Source organism: Lissotriton helveticus, chromosome 3_1 (assembly GCF_964261635.1).
Source record: "Lissotriton helveticus chromosome 3_1, aLisHel1.1, whole genome shotgun sequence".
NCBI lineage: Eukaryota > Metazoa > Chordata > Amphibia > Caudata > Salamandridae > Lissotriton > Lissotriton helveticus.
Genome location: NC_136061.1, coordinates 6844872 through 6869025, shown reverse-complemented (window position 1 = coordinate 6869025; position 24154 = coordinate 6844872). Strand labels below are relative to the sequence as shown.

The following is a 24154-nucleotide window of genomic DNA, read 5'->3' as shown; positions in this document are numbered from 1 at the left end:
ACTTCAACTCCACAACCGTGCAATCCACAACTCTGGCAATGCACACGCCACAAGTCCACAACCAAGATGCACAACAGCATGCCAACTTACCAGACACGATAGAATAACTCACAGGGGTAACCTGGGCAAGACGTGAACATGACCAATCTACGGCATGGCACCACAGCCCCACAATAGACGAATGTTGGGAGAGGAGGCAACCAGGAATATGTGAAGGATGGAGTTAGAACCATGATTAGGAAAGTACACAATGCCAAGAGTGGCGGCGAAGTGCTGACCAAACCGCAGTATGCAGAACACACCCATATCCACGGAGACTTACAGCTCTGGTGAATGGAGTGTAGGGGACAGTGAACGCAACCATGTCACCCAGCCAGTGGGGGTCCTTGCGGATATATTGTCGGTTATGCCCCAACCTTAAGTGTGAGCAGAGTGTGAAGGGCCGACGTACGCCGAGCCAGCATAGGGGTGTGAATATAAAGCACATTGCCCTGGGCATTGTCCTCTTCCAGAAAGCCCACCGTCTCTGCCAGGGCGTCACCTCCCACCCCGCAACGAGGCTGACGCCATCCTCATTAGCATAATTGCCTGAGATCCTGTGCGCTAAGCATAGGCTCAAAATCCGTTCCGCTCGCGTAATTTGTGAATTTTTGGCAATTTCGCAGGCCGCGAATTTCGCGAAATTGTCAAAGAATTTGCTATTGCGCTCGCGGCATTGACTTACCGTGATTCTGAGTTTGCCGAGTTGTTTTCCTCCCGGTTTGCCTGCGCTGCGCCATTTTCGATCTTGCTGCATGATCATGCAAGACTTTTCGACCGCGAGTGTGTCATGGCGTGATCCCGCGAGACTATTTGACCGCAAGTACGTCAGGGAGTCTCGCCATCTTTCAATGTGAAACTTTCAGAACGCGAATACGTCATGAGGGCCCACGATCATGTATCGCGAGAGTAAACAATAGCGAATACGTAGATGCGACGCGCAGCTGACATCCGGCGGGAGATTTGAACATGATGATTTGGATCCGAATAACTCCTCAGATTGACATTTGGCTGCACTTTTATGCAAGGAGCGCATTTTTGGGGGGTGGGGAGGAAAGAAGAGCCCCAGATTCTCCAACTTCCTGTTCCTGTCCAGCAGGTTCCTCCCAATGCTTTGTCCATGTCCTGGTCACTTTTCATTTGGTTCTGGAGCTGTAAGGATTACTCTTTGTGGCTGCTGCTGGATATTTGTATTTGAGGACTTTTTGTTTGGATCACTTCTGGAGTTGAGATTTTACAAGTAAGTTGGTGTTGTTTGTTTTGGACATTGCAGTTGCTGCAACTACAATTTATATATTGTGGGTGGCCACAGTATCCAGTAGGCCCAGGGTTAGTCATGGGTGCATGATACAACTGTTTCTGTGAGTTTTATTGAACTTAAATATCATTTACGGCAGGGATGGCATTGAATTGAATAGCTCACTGTTATGTCTATGTGGAAGTTTTTTTTAAATTTTGGGGTGCGTGTTAAAGCCACACTAATAATAATAATAATAATCTTTATTGCACGATTAATAAAAATCTTTGCAATTACTCAAAAAAAAAGAAAGCCATACATATTCAAAGAGTTTTACAAAGCAGATAAAAGTGATAAAGAAGTTAAAAAAGAAAAAGAGGAAAAAAAAAATCATTCTAACTAGAACAGTACTGTGCATTTGTATAAAAAGCCTTTCACAGTTTGCTGTGTCTTTAGTTAAAAAAAACAAAAGAATTGTCTTAACCCCTTTGACGCTGATGACGGAGCGGTTCCGTCATCAGCGTTGGTTGAGCTGTGCTGATGACGGAACCGCTCCGTCATCAGTACAGCCCTGGGGGGAGCGCTGGCGCTCCCCCACTGGGGCATCGATCGTGGTGCTTTAACCTGGGGTGGCAGCGGAAGACTTTCCGCTGCCACCCCCTGATCCCCCCCACGCTTCCTGGTGATGTCAGCGCGCACAGCGCGCGCCGACGTCATCAGGAGGCGCTGGACGCGCTGGAAGCCATTTGTTTCCAGCGTGTCCAGCAGCTAGGGTAAGTCTTTGTGCTCCGGTGGGGCGGGGGGGCGTTTCTTGGTGAGTTGAGGCATCGGGGGGGAGGAAACAGTGTTTCCTCTCCGATGATGTCCCAATGCAGGGCATTCCTGGTGCACGATCGTGCACAGCGTCGCGATCGTGCACCAGGAATGCCCCACTGGACACCAGGGATTATGTTTGTGTGTTTTTTTCAGTTCAGGAAGCAACCCCTTGTGCAAGGGTCGCTTCCTTTGGGGGACAAATTATTTTTCAGACTTTTCTGCCCCCCGCCCCCTGGGGCAGATCGGCCATTTTTTTGGCTGATCTGCACCCGGGGGGGGGGGGGATAAAAGCCCACTAGGCACCAGGGATTTGATTGTAATTATAAAGTAAGCGACCCCTTGGGGAAGGGTCGCTTCCTAGAGGCCCATATTTTTTTTTAGACTTTTCTGCCCCCCCTGGGGGCCGATCGGCCGTTTTTTGGGCTGCATCTAGACTCAGGGGGGGCAGAAAAGCCCACTAGACACGAGGGATTTAATTATATTTATAAAAGAAGCGACCCCTTGGGCAAGGGTCGCTTCCTTAGGGGGACAAATTATTTTTCAGACTTTTCTGCCCCCCCTGGGGCAGATCGGCCGTTTTTTTGGCTGATCTGCACCCAGGGGGGGCATAAAAGCCCACTAGACACTAGGGATTTGATTATAATTATAAAGGAAGCGACCCCTTGGGGAAGGGTCGCTTCCTAGTGGCCCCATCAGTTTTTTTTAGACTTGTCTGCCCCCTCGGGGGCAGATAGGCCATTTTTTGGGCCACATCTGGACCCAGGGGGGGGCAGAAAAGCCCACTAGACACCAGGGATTATATTATATTTATAAAGGAAGCGACCCCTTGGGCAAGGGTTGCTTCCAGGGGGCAATATAAATATTGTAGACTGTTCTGCCCCCCCTGGGGGCTGATCGGCTGTTTTTTTACCGTTTCTGGACCCAGGGGGGGTATAGAAAAGCCCACTAGACTCCAGGGATTGTTTTTTTTTTATAGGGAGCGACCCCTTGGCCAAGGGTTGCTTCCTTGGGCCCATTTGTTTTCAAAAGTATGTTCTGTCCTAGGTAGGGTTGCTTCCTGGGGCCCACGTTTATAATGATTTATATTCTGTCCCCCAATGTCTTCCTACCCAGAACTCCTTACAAACCTTAAAATTAGGTACAAAAATCACTTTTCCAAACGTTTTTGCGTGGGATCTCCGTGCCGGCAAAAATGTCCTTTCACTCAGCGTTCCCCTTGTTCTCCCGAGTAAAATGATACCTCACTTGTGTGGGTGCCCCAAGGTAGAACAGGCTAAAAATGAATTTTTAAAAATTGGTGTATTTAGGATTGACAAATTAAGCACCTCACCTTAGTCACAGGCCTTTGGCCCACCCACACAAATGAGGTATCATTTTACTCGGGAGATCAAGGGGAACGCTGGGTGGTAGGACATTTGTGCTGGTATGGAGATCCCACGCAAAAATGTATGGAAAAGTGTTTTTTTTTAACCTAAATGTAAGGTTTGCAGGGATTTCTGGTAGGAAAACATTGGGGGACCCACGCATGTCATACCTCCCTGGACTCCCACAGGTGTCTAGTTTTCAGAACTGTTTGGGTTTGGTAGTTTCCAAAGATGCCCGCCGAGCCCCGGGCCAAAAACTCGTGGGAGCCCCCTTGCAAAAAAAAAAACTGTTTTGAATGAATTAAGTTTTCAATTCGAGAGCGTGAGATTCTTGGGACAATATTGCATGGAAATTGTGACAAACATTTTCAAGTTTGCAGGAGATTGTGGATAAAAAAAAAACAATAGAATTCACCAGAAAGACATGACCATATACTCCCATGGTTTAACAATAACATCTAAATTTAGTAAGTTATTTACAGCTATAATGTACACCTTAACAGAGTTACTCAAAAGTCAAACATTCAAGCACGGCTATCTATTCCTCAAAGACACACACATACAGGTTGGATTTGGCACGAGGGCGAGTGATGGTTCAGTACATAAAATTTTATTAACAAGATATTTCAACAAAATGAAATGCTCTGTCAATAAATAAATGCATAAAAACCGAACCAGTGACTCGCAACTCGTGAGCTGTAAAGCCACGACAAGGCACTAACCGTTTTACAGGCCATTCACGCACCTTTCATACCTGATACACACCAGACCATTGACACCATCCGGAAGGAAAAGCAACACATTACAACATTCACAATAAGGGACAAGGTACACCCTACTTCAGAAAGAGAAAAAAGACAAATATTACTGCACAGCCATCTAATCCGCAAGCACACACACACATACTGGTTGGATTTGGCACGAGGGTGAGTAATGATTCAGTACATACAAATGTATTCGCAAGTAATTTCACAAAAATGAAATACACTGCGTATAATTGAAAGTATGATAAACTGAACCACTGACTCACAGCTCGTGAGCTATAAAGCCACGTCAAGGCACCAACCTCTTTAGAGGCCATTCATACACCTTTCGTACGTGTAACACATACAAAACATTCACACCGCCAGCCGCGGACCCATCACATTACAACACTCACACCAGCAGACAGCGCCATTCAAGGGCCCATCACTTTCACACGCCCACATTTCTGACAAAGCAACTACACAAAATGATGGACTGCGTGGAGTGTCACTCAACTAGCAGTGTGTGTAGTGACCAACATAAAGTAACTATTCACACACCGCCAGCCGAGCGCCAGTCCACCCACACCACCATTCAAGCACCAGACCATGCACACCGCCAGCCAGACACCACTCAGCACGCACCGACTGCCAAGTACCACTACACACACACCACCAGCCAAGCGCCACTCCACACACACCGCCAGCCAAGCAGCACCACTCCGTGCACAGACAGCCAAGTACCACTCCACGCACACCACCAGCCAAGCGCCACTCCACACACACCACCAGCCAAGCGCCACTCCACACACACCACCAGCCAAGCACCACTCCGTGCACGGACAGCGAAGTACCACTCCATGCACACCATCCAGCCAAGCGCCACTCAACACACAGCGCCAGCCAAGCACCACTCCGTGCACAGACAGCCAAGTACCACTCCATGCACAAAACCAGCCAAGCACCACTCCACACACACCACCAGCCAAGCACCACTCCGTGCACAGACAGCCAAGTACCACTCCACGCACACCATACAGCCAAGGCCACTCCACACACACCGCCAGTCAAGCACCACTCCACGCACACCACCATCCAAGCACCAGACCATGCACACCACCAGCCAAACACCACTCAGCGCAAACCGACAGCCAAGTACCACACCACACACACCACCAGCCAAGTACCACTCCAAGCACACCACCAGCCAAGCGCCACTCCACACACACCACCAGCCAAGGGCCACTCCACAAACACAACACCAGCCAAACACCACTCCGTGCACAGACAGCCAAGTACTACTCCACGCACACCATCCTGCCAAGCTCCACTCCACACACACCGTCAGCCAAGTACCACTCCGTGCACAGGCAGCCAAGTACCACTCCACGAACACCATCCAGCCAAGCACCACTCCACACACACCACCAGCCAAGCACCACTCCGTGCACAGACGGCGAAGTACCACTCCACGCACACCATCCAGCCAAGCTCCACTCCACACACACCGCCAGCCAAGCACCACTCCGTGCACAGATAGCCATGTATCACTCCACACACACCACCAGCCAAGCGCCACTCCACACACACCACCAGCCAAGCGCCACTCCACGCACACCCCCAGCCAAGGACAAAACCAAACACAACACCAGGCAAGCGCAAGAGCACGCACACCGCCAACCAAACACCAGACCACGCACACCGCCAGCCAAGCACCAGTCCACAGACACCACCAGACAAGCACCAGTCCACAGACACCGGCAGCCAAGCGCCAAACCATGCACACCGTCAGACAATGGACACTACACGCAAACCAACATCATACTTTAGTTTTTTTTTTTAAATAAAAGAAAAACAAAAACAAATTGTAAATTGATACAAATCTACTAACTCCACAACTAAATCTAAAAAGACTACACAAATGCCAACTTTGAAACTGAACAATAAGGTTTAAAGAATAAAGACCAACCAGTACACGTTACCACTCATGGATGCTCCCAAAAATTCTTTTGTATCTAAATCTAAAACAAGCAGGTACACACAGCCCGGGGTTTGAAGGGCAGTCGGGCAGTACATACGAACCTCCTCAGCAAACCTCTTCGCCAACAGACCCACCAGCCAAGCACCACTCAGTGCACAGACAGCCAAGTACCACTCCACGCACACCATCCAGCCAAGCACCACTCAACACAAAGCGCCAGCCAAGCACCACTCCGTGCACAGACAGCCAAGTACCACTCCATGCACACCATCCAGCCAAGCACCACTCCACACACACCGCCAGCCAAGCACCACTCTGTGCACAGACAGCCAAGTACCACTCCACGCACACCATCCAGCCAAGCACCACTCCATGCACAGACAGCCAAGTACCACTCCACGCACACCATCCAGCCAAGTGCCACTCCACACACACCGACAGCCAAGCACCACTCCACGCACACCACCATCCAAGCACCAGACCATGCACACCGCCAGCCAAACACCACTCAGCGCACATCGACAGCCAAGTACCACTCCACACACACCATCCAGCCAAGCGCCACTCAACACACAGCGCCAGTCAAGCACCACTCCGTGCACAGACAGCCAAGTACCACTCCATGCACACCATCCAGCCAAGCACCACTCCACACACACCGCCAGCCAAGCACCACTCCGTGCACAGACAGCCAAGTACCACTCCACGCACACCATCCAGCCAAGCACCACTCCATGCACAGACAGCCAAGTACCACTCCACGCACACCACCAGCCAAGCGCCACTCCACGCACACCCCAGCCAAGGACAAAACCAAACACAACCCCAGGCAAGCGCAAGAGCACGCACACCACCAACCAAACACCAGACCACGCACACCGCCAGCCAAGCACCAGTCCACAGACACCGCCAGACAAGCACCAGTCCACAGACACCGGCAGCCAAGCGCCAAACCATGCACACCGTCAGACAATGGACACTACACGCAAACCAATATCATACTTTAGTTTTTTTTTAAATAAAAGAAAAACAAAAACAAATTGCAAATTAATACAAATCTACTAACTCCACAACTAAATCTTTAAAGACTACACAAATGCCAACTTTGAAACTGAACAATAAGGTTTAAAGAATAAAGACCAACCAGTTCACTTTACCACTCATGGATGCTCCCAAAAATTATTTTGCGTGTGATACAATCTAAAACAAGCAGGTACACACAGCCCGGGGTTTGAAGGGCAGTCGGGGTAGTACATACGAACCTCCTTCCGCAAACCTCTTCGCCAACAGACTCTACATCTCCGACTGGGAAAGTCTTTTGAGGTTGTAGGAGGAATTTGATCAGGAAAGTGGCGATCTTTCAATCTGGCAACATCCTCCACCACTCCAACTCTAGGAACACGTGCCTGGTCCACTAAAACAAGGCTGCCTATTACAGACTCCTGAAACTTCACAAAAGTCATCTTTGACTGGGGACAAGATTTCTGGAACACAACAAAAGCATTAAAGGTTGCCAAGTGGAAAAGATGGATAGCCAACTTCTTGTACCAAATGTAAGCCTTACGAAGAGCAGCATACGGTTCCAACCTCTGATCTATCTACTCTGTCAACACCACCCATGTACTTATTGTAGTCCATTAGGCACACAGGTTTGCGCACTTCTGCAACCTGACCCCAAACAGTCACCGGTTCAGTGCTTTCATCATGTATGGAAGTCAACATGTAGACATCTCTCCTGTCTGAAAACTTCACAGCTAGAAGCTCCTCACAACGCAATGCACTGCACTGTCCCCGAGCAAGCTTTCGACAAACAAGTTCTTTTGGGAAACCTTTACGGTTTGAGCGGATTGGGCCACAAGCAACAGTGTCCACTTTGGCCAATTCCCTGAACAAACGCACACCAGTGTAGAAGTTATTGACATACAAATGATGGCCTTTGTTAAAAAATCCACGACCAAGTTCCCACATAATTTTCTCAGTCACTCCAAAAGTCGACGGACAACCAGGGGGGTTAATCCTGGATTCCTTACCAGTGTACACCCTGAAATTAGAGACATATCCAGTCTCACTGTCACACAGCATATAAAGCTTAATTTCATAGCGTGCCCTCTTACTAGGAATGTATTGCCGAAAAACCAAGCGGCCCTTGAACAACAGCAAAGACTCCTTCACTGCAATTTCTTTCCCAGGATAAAAGATCTCAGGATATCGATCAATAAAATGATCAATGACAGGCCGAATCTTGAGAAGACGGTCACAATCAGGGTGATCTCGTGGCAAAGCAAGACTATTGTCAACAAAATGCATCATCCGCAGCAGAAGCAAATACCTATCACGACTCATGACTGCCGGAAATATAGCTGTTGCCATCAAGGGACTAGTAGACCAATATGAAGCCTTTGATGGTTTCCTAAGCAAGCCCATCAAAAAAGTTAAACCCAAAAACGTTTTCATCTCCTCCAAATTTGTGGCAGTCCACCGGGTAGCTCTAGCGTGGGGCTTAAGGCTGGCACTGTTCACCCCCAAAAAAATTTCAGCATACAAATTAGTCTGCTCTACAATCTCTATCAAAAACACATCATCCATAAACAACTTGGAAAAATCAATAGGCAAAAAGTTTTCAGTGTTCACCCTACACCCTGGAACACCAGTAAATTCAGGCAATGCCGGCTGCACCATGCCTGGTGCAACCCAGAGGTCAGAACTTTCAACGTCAAGCCTTGCAGCCGCAGGCTGCCGCCCAGCTGCCTCTTGTCTCACTACACCAACTGGAAGTCAAAACCACCAGCTTTTGCAAGAGGGGTTACCTGGGTTTTTGGCCCCGTGCTAGACGGCCATCTAGGGAAACCTACCAAACCCACACATTTCTGAAAAGTAGACACCCAGGGGCTTCCAAGGAGGTATGACTTGCGTGGATCCTCCAGCGTTCCTTTACCCAGAATCCCTTGCAAACCTCAATTTTAGCTGAAAAAATCAATTTTTTCACACTTTTTTGTGTGGGAAAGTGTGGCATCACTGGGCTCACACAAATTTCCTCCCACCCAGCGTTCCTCCAGGTCTCCCGATAAAAATGGTACCTCACTTGCATGGGTAGGCATAGTGGCTGCAACAGGAAAAGGCCCAATTCGTACGGTGGAGACTTAAAAATTACCTTTAGCAAAACTATCTTATTTTTTGGGTGGGTCACCTGAACTTTTGGCCCGGGGCTTGGCGGGCATCTTTGGAAACTACTAAACCCAAACAGTTCTGAAAACTAGACACCCGGGGGAGTCCAGGGAGGTATGGCATGCGTGGGTCCCCCAATGTTTTCCTACCCAGAAATCCCTGCAAACCTTAAATTTAGGTTAAAAAAACACTTTTCCATACATTTTTGCGTGGGATCTCCGTGCCGGCACAAATGTCCTACCACCGAGCGTTCCCCTTGATCTCCCGAGTAAATGATACCTCACTTGTGTGGGTGGGCCAAAGGCCTGTGACTAAGGTGAGGTGCTTAATTTGTCAATCCTAAATACTACAATATCTCAGAAGAAGTTAGAAAACCTCCATGACCTCTAATTTTGCCGATGTTTATATATGTTTTAATATATGTTTTCCGTTATCACTCCTTTTTCCTTATTGTAATTAATATATCTTGGATGTTCATATTCAATTTATTGTTACAATTGATACCTTTGTTAGCCTTGTACTTTTAGGTAATGATATGACCCCCCCTTTTTTCTCCGCTTCTCCCTCTTTCTCTTCTCCACCCCTCTCTTCTTCTCCTCTCCTTTTATTTTCTTAATTTTTTATGGTTATTATTGACTTCCAACGTAACGTGTATTTTTTATTGCATATTTTTTCCTGTAATGTTTCTATTTTCTTCAATAAACTTCAAACTTAAAAAATAAATTAAGTTATATTGAAGACTTTATAAGGGCACGCCCTGCTTTTTTCTGGCTGGCTATATGGAAAAATCCAGCAGAGATAGTGGAGAGATAGTGGACGACTGCCTCAGTTGTGAGAAAGGAATGGATATTCCATGGCTTGCAGGGGCTGACAAGAGTTTTGAAAGTGCACATTTTTGCAGTCTGTTTCTAAATCCTATTACAACTGAGGACGTACATAAAAAAACTCTAAAGACAGCACTATATACACTTATTAGTACGGAAACACTAGAGAGGGAATAAATCAACTGTTGCATATTTTATATCCACTGATCAAGCCGCCCATTGTTTGCCTAGTTACCTCATCTTGCCTATGAGTCAGTAGGAGAGGGCACTTCTCTTTCGAATAAGGGCTGGCATTGTAAAATATTTGCTTTGTTTTCCCTTTGACTATAAGGCAAACCTTGATTCTCTGCATTGCCCATGCGACGATCAGAACAGACAGACACTTTTACTTTTACAAAGTATGCTCAATGGTTGTTTTTACAATTAAAAACAAAAACACCCATCCTCTTTAGATATGCTTAGCAGCATACTGACACTAGGAACTAATGAGTTTGTTTTCCACGTTGGCAGTTTTCTGAGAATAGCTGTTTCAAGCACTTTTAAGTCTGATACTGTAATTGATTTTATTGTGGATTTTAACTTATTTTGTGTATTGTGCTTTTATGGATATGGTGCTATCCGAATAAAGTCTTTTTGAACTTGAACTTGGAATGCCAGTTGGACTTCCACCAGAGGTTGCCAGTGAGTGAATGGATGTGTACTTGCTGACAAGTGTCCTGAGTATTCCTGCCGTCTCACATACTTCATTTCTCTGCTGATCACGCTTGATTGAGCCCATGTTCCCTCTCACCAGACTGGGCAGGAAGCTTCCTTCATTCTTGCTCCTGTTTCTAGTTCATCAGAGGTAAAAGACTCTGCCTTTGTAAGTGGGGGGTGTGATGTGTGACTATGAGAATGCAGCTGCAGCACATTAAAGCCACTTATATTGGCATAGACAATGCTTGTTTAAAATGGTATAAATTGGTCAGAGTTGCCATGTGTAAAACACATGAGTAATTAATTGATCCTGCATGCTTTTTAAATAGGTAAATGCACTTACAGATGCCATTTTTGGTGTTCTGAATCAAGTACTTTCAAAAGTTGCATAGATATTTTTCCATGTTTTTACGAAAGAACATGTTTTTGTTTTTCTTAGTATATGACTACTGTAATCAGATACACTTTTAGTTCCATACATGACCCTTCTCTTTCACGTGCTGCTCGATTCACCACAGCTCCACTTGGTGTGAATGTTCATTGAAGGCTTTGGGTAGATCCACCGCCGGCATCTCCTGGCCTCAGTTCTATAGAGACCTAAGGGATTTCAGCCACTGATAGGTGTCCTGGTTCTTTTCTTGCAGGGGTCTCCACCTCTACCTTGGTTGGAAATGGCCACATGATGTTGATGCAGTATTGACATCTTTCCTTTGTTCTCCCGTGTTGTAGGGGTCTCCGTCTCTTCCTTGGTTGGATGTGGCCACATGATGTGGATGCAGTATGGACATCTTTCCTTTGTTCTCCCGTGTTGCAGGGGTCTCCACCTCTACCTTGGTTGGAAATGGCCACATGATGTGGATGCAGTATGGACATATTTCCTTTGTTCCCCCGTGTTGCAGGGGTCTCCACCTCTACCTTGGTTGGAAATGGCCACATGATGTGGATGCAGTATGGACATCTTTCCGGTGTTCTCCCGTGTTGCAGGGGTCTCCACCTCTACCTTGGTTGGAAATGGCCACATGATGTGGATGCAGTATGGACATCTTTCCTTTGTTCTCCCGTGTTGCAGCTGTCTCCACCTCTACCTTGGTTGGAAATGGCCACATGATGTGGATGCAGTATGGACATCTTTCCGGTGTTCTCCCGTGTTGCAGGGGTCTCCACCTCTACCTTGGTTGGAAGTGGCCACATGATGTGGATGCAGGATTGACATCTTTCCTTTGTTCTCCCGTGTTGCAGGGGTCTCCACCTCTACCTTGGTTGGAAATGGCCACATGATGTGGATGCAGTATGGACATATTTCCTTTGTTCCCCCGTGTTGCAGGGGTCTCCACCTCTACTTTGGTTGGAAATGGCCACATGATGTGGATGCAGTATGGACATCTTTCCGGTGTTCTCCCGTGTTGCAGGGGTCTCCACCTCTACCTTGGTTGGAAATGGCCACATGATGTGGATGCAGTATGGACATCTTTCCTTTGTTCTCCCGTGTTGCAGGGGTCTCCACCTCTACCTTGGTTGGAAATGGCCACATGATGTGGATGCAGTATGGACATCTTTCCGGTGTTCTCCCGTGTTGCAGGGGTCTCCACCTCTACCTTGGTTGGAAGTGGCCACATGATGTGGATGCAGGATTGACATCTTTCCTTTGTTCTCCTGTGTTGCAGGGGTCTCCGCCTCTTCCTTGGTTGGATGTGGCCACATGATGTGGATGCAGAGTTGAGATCTCTCCTGTACTTTTGCAGTCTGTGGGACACTGCCAGTCATCGCCCTAGTTGATTCTCTCTTTATGATCTTCGAGAATCCACAGACTTTAAGCAACAAAAGTACAATTTCTGGACAGCCATGGCTTCGAATGACCCTGCAGAAGCTATTAAATTGGAAGCCATCTGCTCCATCTGCAAAGGGTTTTACCAAGAACCAGTGACCATAGAGTGTGGTCACTACTTCTGTCTCACGTGTCTCACAAGATACATGGATGAGAAGGATTTGGAGATCACCTGTCCTGAATGTGCACTGCCGTTCGACCACAGCCATCTGATCAAAATTAAAAGACTAAATAATATTGCTGAAAATGCTGAGCGTCTGAAGGCTCCTGAAAACCCCCTGGACGGAGGAGTATGTGAAGATCACGGGGAGAAGCTGCGGCTGTTCTGTAAAGTGGACCAGAGATTCCTTTGTCTGGTGTGCAGAGAGGCTAGTGAGCATCAAGAGCACCAAGTGCGCCCCATCAAGGAGGCTGAGACCGCCTACAAGGTAAGAGAATAATGAAGTAAAGGAAATGTCACTGGTGACCAATGTCAATGTCTGAATTCAAGTAGATGCCACACATGACTAAGGAAACAATGCCAATGTCTTAATCCTGGCAGCTGTCACTGGTGACCAATGTCCGTGTGCAGGTGGCTTGCAGCGTGATATGAGTTTTGGAATTGCAATACATTCATACCACTATTGCATACCTTAATCTATATATTGGAATCCTATGTAATAACACCACCAGGTAAGATATCCACAAAAAATTCCTCCAGCGAACACCTGAACCTAGGTGTTAGAGCCACATGAAATACCACCACTAGGTACAAAACCCACACAAACACCACCAGTGCACACCTTGATCTAGGTATTAGAACCACATGAAATAACACTACCATGTAACAAAAACACAAGAAATACAACCAGTGCACATCTTGATCTAAATACCACCCATAAACACCTTGATCTATTTATTATAACCATATGAAATAACATTACTAGGTAACATATCCACAGGAAATACCACCAGTGAACACCTGGACCTAGGTGTTAGAGCCACAAGAAATACCACCACTGGGTACAAAAACCACAAAAATACCACCAGTGTACACCTTGATCTAGTGTAGTACCCCCACTTCACTACAAGATCTAGTTACCAAGCCCACAATAAATGCCACCAGAATACACCATGATCTAGATAACAGAGCCATAAGAAGTACCACTACTAGGTACAGAAAACACATTAAATACCACCAGGGCACACCATGATGTAGGTAGTAAAACCATATGAATTACTATCACTAGGTAGCAAAACAACAATAGATTCCACCAGTGTGCACCTTGATCTAGGTATTAAAATTGTATGAAACACCACCACTTCCTAGTAGATTCAAGGTGCAGAAACCACAAATAATACCTGCTGTACACACCATTATGTATATGTGGGATGCCAATAGTAGGCAATCTGAACTAGAACTATTTTATAAACCTGCAGTACACATAGTTATAAAGGCATCACAACCACAATAAATAGTAATACGCAACATGAGCTGGTATCTAAGAGACAGTAAATGCTGTTACTAGCCAGACTGTGAGAAACTGCACGTCAAGCCGCAGGGGACAACTGTACCTGGAGGTATTGATATTAGCTGTGGTAGGACACACTCAGCTCTCATTTCCAGTAGTTTACAAAGACACAATTCAAAGCTATAGAAATCCAGAACATGATCCAGGATTCTGTCACAAGTGAAACTCTAATTGTACACAGTATTATCCAGGATTATTAGACATATGACATTTTAACTGATCCAGCACTATTCGGGATTCTGAGATGCATAAAATTCTCATGATAAACAGCACAACCAGTATTTTGAGACAATAGATATTAGTAGCACAAAGTATAATTCAGGATATAAACCACTGGTCCCCAACATGATCCAGTCTTCCAAGATTCAATCAATCCTAACAGCAGATAAACATGATCCAGGATTTTGAAGCATGACATTCTTCTAGTTTGCGGCAGGATTTAGGTATCGCTAACCCGAGTTCCTGAACTTGGTTGAGTACTACCAATAGACAATGTGAACCAGGAGCCAGAACCGTGTTGCTTACCGCTACTGCTGCATTAAATGTCACCAGTGCATACCATAGGAGTTTATCAGACTACAGCACATATCACCAGTAGGCGAATGAGTACCTGCTACCTATGTGGTCACTCATGCAACCCATCTCCAGTGTTCTTCTCTACCCCCGACACACCCCTGACTCAACCCCATGAATTTAGCATCCTGACTTGTGCTGTGCGTCGCCAATTAATTAGGGACTCCCATGACCCTGTAAATCTTGCTCTCTTTGACCCCCACTATAGTAACTTAAGCCCCCAATCCTCCCTGCTACAACCCCTTGAAGATGTTCCTGGTACTCCACCTATTTTTCCACTGCCCCTCCTTCCTGGATCATGAGCCTCCCCCCCTAGAAAAGATACATATTCAGGGTCAACTTTCAAAGCACCCCTGATTCACTTGGGAGATTATGACCACTCCTGGTGTGGAAATGGCATGATTTCTGTGGTAGAGTCCCAGTGAAGGGGTGCTGCAGCTCAGTCAGTGTCATTACCTCTAAGTGGGTGTTATGATAGTAATCTGTGCCTCTTTCATTAAGAACGAAGGGCAACCAAAGGGTCTCCACACTCGGGGGCCCACAGATGTGGGAGAATCTCCATTCTCATTGTGGAGATTGCACCCGAGTGTGGAGACTCCCCCATTACTGCGAGGCCCGCCACAAGTGTGAAAACTCCCCATAACTGCGGGCACCCACCACAAGTGTGGAGTCTCCAACATGACTGCGGGTCCCACGCCACAAGTGTGGGGACTCCTCCATGATTGTGGGGCCTCCACCACGAGTGCGGAGACTCCCCATGACTGTGGGCCTTCACTATGAGTATGGAGACTACCCATGACTGCGGGCCTCCACCACGAGTGCAGAGACTCCCCCATGACTGTGGGGCCTCCACAACGAGTGCAGAGACTCCCCCAAGTCTGAGGGGCCTCCACCACGAGTGTGGAGACTCCTCCATGACTGCTGGGCCTCCACCACAAGGGCAGAGGCTCCCCACGTCTGTGGGGCCTCCACCACGAGTGCAACGACTCACCCATGACTGCAGGGCCTCCACCACGAGTGCAACGACTCACCCATGACTGCAGGGCCTCCACCACGAGTGCAACGACTTACCCAAGACTGCAGGGCCTCCGCTATGAGTGTGGAGACTCACCCATGACTGTGGGGCCTCCGCCACAAGTGCAGAGACTCTCCCATGATTGTGGGGCCTTCACCTCCAGTGTAGAGACTCCCCCATGACTGCAGGGCCTCCCCCACGAGTGCAGAGACTCCCCCATGACAGCGGGCCTCCACCACGAGTGCAGGGACTCCCCCATGACAGCGGGGCCTCTGCCATGAGTGCGAGTGCCCTTTGTGAATCAGGTCCAATATCTTCAATGAATATGGTCAAGTAATAGCCAAGACAGTGGCCACGCAGTTTCCTCTTCTGGGAGATGCCTCATTGTCATTCTCCTCACTATCCATCAGCTGCAGCAGAGCGTCCTTGCGTGTAGCTTGTTCACACAGCTGTGCATTTGTAAAAGTAAACACACCAGACTATGTGTACGTGGGATAGAAAGTCAAATGTTACGTTTAAGCAGGATGGTCGGTGTGTATCTGCATGCTGAATGTATATGGCAGGGCGACTTGCAACAGAGAGCTGTATGTGTGTGTGTGTGGGGGGGGGTGTGTGGGGGTGTGTGTGTGTGTGTGAGGAAGTGACTGTGTGTGGGAATGCATGTATATGTGTGTATGTGGAGGACCAGGAGGCTATCTCTGTGTTTTTGAGCGAGGATGCAAATGTGTGAGTACAGTTGTGTGTTTTATGAAAGCAGTACATAACTATATGTCTTTGTGAAGGTGACTGTTATAAGTGCGCAGGTTCATATGTGTGTTTGTATGTGTGTACGCGTGTGTAGGTGTGTGTGTGTGGAAGCATTGTGAGTATACGTGTGTAGGTGTGTTTATGTAAGTGTGAATGTGGAGATGTGTGTTTGCGTGTATGTGTCAAAGAGAGGGACAAAGAATTGAATGTGTGCAAGATTTTATGAACGTTTGTCATAGAACAGTTGTTGGCACATATACAGTTGTGCGAAATGGAGTGTGTATTTGTGTGTGCTATGTTGTGTCATTGTATGCATGTGTTTATATGTGTGTGTAGCAGAGAGTGACAGAGATGAGAAATGGTGAGTTTTATTGATGCGAGAAAGAGAACAAATGTAATATATGCTTGTGTTTGTGATCATATAGGAAATAAAGAAAGAAAGACTGCAGTTAATGTTTACTAGAGAAAGAGGGAGAGAGAGAGAGAAAGAGAGAGAGAAAGAAAGATAGAGAGAAAGTGAGAGAGAGAGAGGGAGTGAGAGAGAGGGAGAGAGAGAGAGAAAGAGAGAAAGAAAGAGAGAGAGCGGGAGAGAGAAAGAGAGGGAGAGAGAGAGAGAGAGAGACGGAAAGAGAGAGGGAGAAAAAGAGCGAGAGGGAGAGATAGCAAGAGAGAGAGATAGAGAGGGAGAGATAGCGAGAGAGAGAGAGGGAGAGAGTGAGCGAGACAAAGAGCGCGAGAGGGGGGAGAGACAGAGAGAGACAGAGAGAGAGAGAGAGAGGGAGATAAAGAAAGAGAGGGAGAAGGAGAGAAGAGGTGACGAGAACTTCTAGTGTTGCTTCTGTCAACTGTATGATTTTAATTTTGTAATTGAGAAAATGAAGTAATGGAAACTGTTTCTCATTACAGGATGAACTTCAGGGTATCTTAGGTTCCCTTAGAGAAGAGAATGCAAGCGTTTTGAAAAAAGAGGACACAGATAAGGAGGTGTTTGAAGATCTGAAGGTAAGTAGCAAGTGAGGACTTGGCCAAATTTCCTCAGTCTCCAGCTGAACTCTCGTTCTTGTTGATTCCCTCTGGTTGCCATGGTGCCCTGTATCCTAGAGTGATCTAGATCCTAAACCCTTTCTTGCCCCCCCACCCCCCCCCCACGCAGATTGATAATATGCGAGAATGGTGAGAGACCTGCAGAAGATCCATGAACTCTCTTATGTGTGAGAAGAAACATCTCCCTCGGCCAGAGCAGAGCGAGGCGGCCTGAAGAGAGCGGCATGGCTGACATGTATTTATTGGTGTAGAATAGATAGTCTATGAAGTGCCCCTTGCTTCTGCTTCAGAGTGCAGTTCACATTGAATGTAAGGTCCATGAGTGAGGCTAGTAGGAGACGACCTATGAAATATGACCCCGTCCGATGCCCCGCACTCGCGGACAGCAACTCTAAGAGAGAGTCCAGGGCGGCCCCAAATGGACCCATGGGTGGGCTTGCTGAAGTGATGGGTGTTTAGTAGCTCATCACAGGGAGCTTGTGAGGGTCAGTGTTTAAATATCCTCCAAACGTGTTGACACACCATTGAAGGTTCACCTATAATAGAGCATAAGGATTCCGTGATAGTTCAGTATGTCCAGTCTGGTTCTGCTCCAGAGTGGGCCAGCTTTGCCGTTCATCAGGGATCACCTCAGTACCACACTCTAAATGTATTCAATAAGAAAAAACAACCCACAGCACACCCTGGTCACAGCAACTGCCAGAATCTGGAGCCCTCCCCAATGGATGCCCAAGCCAAGACTCCATTGCTAAAGTGACCAAAACAACATAATACCAGAATGAACAACCTATGCAACATAACACATCCTCCTGTTAACAAAGCAAAGCCAGATTCATAATAGCATTAGTAATATTTAGCTCCCAAATAAAAATAACAAACTGTAGGAATGCAGCCACAATGTTCATGAGCAAATAGTTAAAAGAAAGCAAACTTGAACTCAAGCAAAAGTCGTTGTTCAAAACATAATCCTGCAAATATCTGGGAATGCAAGCAATCCTTCTGTCCCTCTCGACGGAAAATTGGGTGCCCCCACACCCCCACAATGTCTTCCCTTCCTTTGAAAGGCCTACTAGCGTGGGTCTGTCGATCAGTACTTCCCTCACAACCGACACCACGTCTTTCTCCATAACTAGCCAAACCTGACCTTAGAACTTCTTCTGAAGCAGGATTGTTAAAACTACAATCATTCCCAAGCAGAATCCACCTTTGGGTCCAGAATGGGCGCGAGGATGCAATTTGTGCTAACAAATGCAGTCGAGCGAATAGCAAGCAGCCGCTCACACTCGCTAAGTGCGCTCTTGCGGTAGGATTGTTCCCTCCCAAACTACTCATATTTACAGTGTAATTCCACATCACAGCATAAGGCAGAATCACCACAGTTCCTCCAGTTATTCTAACAAAATTAAAATTCCACCCATGACTAATTAAGAGCAAAAACACAACCAAACAATGGATTCAGCTTGATCAATAAGAGTATCATTCCCCACATGATATCTACCTCAGCCTATTACACGGCCAAACCTAATGCCGAGCAGGAAATATCCTTCCACTGAAATGGGACACCAACTGTGGACTCCACGATGCAGACATCATGCAGATGACAAGGATACAATGACTAGAGGGCCTCGTTACAGGCTGTTTCTGCGTCGCTCTGGCACCACGCAACATGGCACTAGAGCGACACAAACCTTAAGTCAGATTTATGAAGCCACACAAGGCCTCTTTGCAAGGCTCTGATGAGCTCCTTAAATTTTGAGTAAGGCAACGCAGCGCAAATCGCCCCGGGAAAGTGTTCCGTGGGCGTTGCATGGGTGTTCCCGTGCAACGTCCATAGTTATTGATGCATTCCCAGATTTACCGTAACTGTTACACCTGGGAAGATGCCAAAAGCATACGTCTTCCCTGGAGAGGCGTAACAAGGAGAAATATCTTGTTACTTTCTCTATGTGTGCTGTATTCTGCAGCACACATAGAAAGACGAAAAATCCCCTCAGGATTGTTTTTGTGCTGGAATGTCTCCCTTCCTGCACACAAACGATCCTGCATGCAATGCAGACACCCTTGCACAATGGTGCAAGGTTGACTCCATTGGCCAAATGGGCACCAGCGCAGGAGGAACGGAATGCACTCTATTGCCTTAAATAAGGTGCATTCCTGCACTTTCCCTGTAACACGGTGCTGCACTGCCCTGCTTGCCAAGTTTGTCAATAAACCCCTAGGTTCCTTCAACAAATTAACTGCATTACCATGAATGACACATAGCCTCAACATGGTAAAATTAAATAAATGAAATATTAGAATTTGTAAAGCACACAGCTACCACCGGAGAGGTGTCCTGGTGCTGGGGGCCGTCGGGAAGATTAAATAAATTATTTCCCAGAGTCACATGGTGCTGGGCTAACATAGCGCAGGAGATCACATCGTGAGCCCCCGTGTTCCGGAGTCAGTCAATGGCTTTTGACTAGGCATGGGTGTAGTTTGCGGAGTTTTGCTACGCAGAACTTTGCAATGTTACAAAAAAACTCAGCAGAGTTCCACAAGTTCCATAGTGCAGTGCAAGCTGCCATTCATGCTGGTCTTCCTGCCGCTCTGGTAGAAATTCTACCCAAGCAGCAGCTCGCGCTCGCGAACTTACCAGTTGCGATCATGAGCTGAGAAAAAACTCGGCTGCACTACGCAAAGCTGAATTTTCTGCACTCCATGAGCTTCGGAGAACGCAGAGAGCAGAAAACCCCGCACACTCAGCAAACGGAGCAGAGTTCACCGCCCAGGCCTACTTTTGAACAATTGTATATTTTCTTTGATTTCTCTGTTAAATCTCTCAAGGAGACCATTGCTCCTAGGGTGGTAAAGAGTGGTTTTGGAGTGTTTTATATCCATGAGTTCCATGAACTCCTCAAACTGTAATGAAGTGAATTGGCATCTATTACCTGAAATCACCTCATCTGGAACACCTTCTATTGCAAGCAGCAACTCAAGAAGTTCTATTACATAAACTGTTGTAGGCATTTTCACAAACGTATCCTTTGGCCAACGACTATAATAGTCCATCAGAACTATTCCATAGTCAGGAACACCAGCGACAGACAACGACATGGACCAATTATATCAATGGCAAGTTTGGACCAAGCTTCAGAGGGAACATCTACTGCTTCCACAGGACATGGCACCATTACTTGCAATTTGTCACTAATAGCACAGCACATGCAGTCTCTCACGAAGTGTTCAACCTGCTTATCTAGACCAGGCCACCAAAATCTTCCCTGGTTCTTCTTTTCCTAGCACGCAAGCCAATGCGACCTTCGTGGACTAATGTAAGAACCTAATTCCTCATGCCTACAGGAACCGCTAGTAAAGAAGCACGATAGAGAAATCCATTAACATCTGATAGTTCATTGAGAACGTGTTTATATTTGCTGATAACCTCATCCCCTGAACATCCTCTTGCCCAGCCTTTACACACCAGACTCATGACCTTTTTAATTTCTAGGTCCACTTCATAAGGATCTCTCCATTCACACTCCAAAATGGCACCATCCGGATGACTCGTGGTGTTAACAATAGTACCAGAATGGAAATTCTTGTCCTCATAGTCATTAAAATTGTCCATACACCTGGGCAGCCTGGACAATCAGCCAGAATATTTTTTTTTTCAGGAACATACTCGACTTTGAAATTGTGTTCTAAAAGTTTATATTTCCACTTGGCAATCTGAGGAGTTGCCCTGTCTCCACCCTTGGTGGTGAAAAGCTGAACTAAAGGTTTGTGGTCCACTGTCAAAGTGAACTTGGAACCCCATAGATAATGTTTAAAATGAACTTCTGCCCACCAGCAAGCCAGAACTTCTTGTTTCACCACTGAGTATGTTGCTTCAGCTCCTCTCAAACCTCTGGAAGCAAAGGATTATCACTTCATCCTTTCCGTTTCTTTCTTGCATAAGAACGACACTCAGCCCTGTTTGACTAGCATCAGTCATGATTATCGTGTGATCATTAATGTTGAAGGGTTTTAGAGGAATGTGCAATTATTTTTTTAACTAACTTGAATTCCTCAGCACATTCTTCAGTCCACTTGAACACCCCATTCTCTTTGAGAAGGTTTCTCACATGGTGAGTCTTAGCAGCACAAGCGTGTGTGAACCCAGCATAAAATTCAATGAGTCCCATGAAGGATCTCAGTTGGTCTTTGTCTCCAGGTGCACCAACAACTTCTATTGCTTTTACTAGGATAGCTTTAGGTTCAACTCCCTCAGCAGATAGTTTTTATCCTAAGTATTCCACAGTGCCCACATTTAATTTGCATTTTTCAAGACTCAAAGTATCTCCTTTACTCTTTAAAATAGCAAACACATAATGCAACCTTTTGTTGTGTTGTTTCAACACCACACACCAACACATCATCCTGGAACGCAATCACCCCAGACATGCCCTCGAACATACTACCCACAATCCTATGAAAAATTGCAGATGCCGACGCAATTCTGAAGGGCATGCGCTTGAATTGAAATAAACTTTCCAGGGTGATAAATGCAGTGTACGCTCAAGACTCAGGATGACAATCGATCTTATGATAAGCAGACGTCATGTCCAGCAAACTGATCCACGTACCATCTTCGGAAGATTCTATAGGTTCAATAATATTGCTGGCACACAACGTGTCCAATCCTTTTTTTAATGCATCGCACAAAGCTAAAGGTACGCTGCAAGCTTTGTGCACGACTGCTTCCACTCCGTCAACCAACCCCATTTTGTGTTTAAAACCCTTAAATAGACCTAACTCTTCCTTAAAAACCTCAGGGTACATTGACTCCCATCCTTCTTCCCTGATAGTTTGCACACAGACTAAATCTTTCTTTAATATGACTTGGTGAGGATCATTGGGAACCAGAACAATCCCTAAGTTACCTTCATCATGCCACCGCAACAAATTAGCATCATCTTTGGCTACATACACAACCCCTTGAGATGTACTATTCTTGAAACATAAATTGACACAGAATTCACCCACTACATCAATGGTTTTTCCACCATAACCAACTGGTCGTATTGTCGAAAGTCTTAGAGAAATCCTTTGCGACTGAAACAAGTCTTCCCATATCTTGTCTTAATAAGGGTAAAAGGGGCATTTTGATGTCTACTCAGTTGACATCAGGTTATCTTACTCCTTGTGTGGTAGTACTGTCTGCAGTAGCAGTGTGCAAACATTCTCGAGATCCTGTTACCAATAAATTGGATCTTCTTCACTTGAGGATGATTCTCCTGTGGGTTGTTCTACATTGAGCACTTTCTTAGATGATTCTGCGTTGAATGATATTCTGCCAGTAGACTTACAGACCTTAGCGAAATGTCCTTTTTTTAAACATATGGCGCAGGTTTTATCACTGCAGGACAAACTCTCTCAAGATGAGACGTGCTGCCGCATCGGTAAGACTCCCAAAGCTTGTACGAGGGTTTAGAGCCAACTTTCCCTTTTCCACTTGTTTATCTTTTGAAGTTTTGTGTTTGCTTTTGACAGCTAAACTTCCTAGGTTGCAGGTTTAGAATTTGAAATTGCCATTTGTTTCAGATAAGATGTTGTACTTTTAATCCTGGTGGCTATTTCTAATGTTTTTTGTAAGGTTATGTCAGGATTCTACAACAAAGCTTCTTGAACCTTTTTATTGCTTGTTTTCTCTACTAATTGGTCTAATCATCTCTTCTGTTTTATGAAAGATGTGAGGCTAAAAATGGCTGCTAACATGATGTGCGTACGTGCGCGTTGATCAGGTGCAGGACAGGTAATGTGTCTCAATATTTGGATATGAGACACACAATGGCCACTAACGTGATGCGCGTATGTGCACACATTCGGCCGATGCAGCGAAGGCAGGTCAAGCAAAGGTCAGGCAGCTTGCGCTGGAGCTCGTAATGAGGGCAAAATCGCAGGGACTCCGAGTACACACAAAACAGTACCTCAAATGGAAACGATGCCTCGTAGGATGTGCTGACCGTGTAGACATGTGTGGTCCTCATCGGGCTCGAGACCACGCCTCTTCAGCGACGAAGCTGGCACAAGGATTAACCATTCCGATGCTGCTTCCCCTGCATGCGAGGGGGTCTTGTTGGCTGGCAACTCGTCTCCGGTGGAAAGAACCAGGCTGGTGAGTTCAGTAAGAGTAACTTTTATTCCAACAAGACAGGAGATACACATAACCCTGTACGTCCAGCCACTGGATCACCAACCTTCTCCCGCACCTCCCGTTCCAGAATCCCTTCCCCGGTGGAGTTCCACCACTGCCTCACACCACAGAAAAGAAGCAAGATACAAACCCAACAAGTAGTCCAAGGAATAAAGACAAAATCCTAAGCACAACGTCCTAGTCTTCAAACGAAAGTGGAGGATAGTGAGTCATATCGAGTTTGTAAAGCCAAACCGCCATGGTCAAAGGGAACATCGACACTTGTTTCGGTGGGAAACACAAGACCATCTATACACCTTCATTAGGTCTCAAAATTGATAACCTATAACGTCTAGTAGTATTAACCAAAAAAGAAGAGTGAGGAACTAGGGTAGATAGTTCAGTTCCCAGGGGATG

At 46.4% G+C, this 24154-nt stretch overlaps 1 protein-coding gene across 1 annotated transcript in view; it reads left to right on the top strand.

Moving 5' to 3' along the window:
- The first annotated feature begins 12707 nt into the window (after positions 1-12707).
- The window catches only part of LOC144824372 (zinc finger protein RFP-like), a 90630-nt gene continuing 79183 nt past the window's right edge, over positions 12708-24154 (top strand). The window contains exon 1 of the mRNA XM_078683483.1: positions 12708-13118. Within this exon, the coding sequence (XP_078539609.1) occupies positions 12708-13118 (411 nt within the window). The remainder of the gene's footprint in view (positions 13119-24154) is intronic.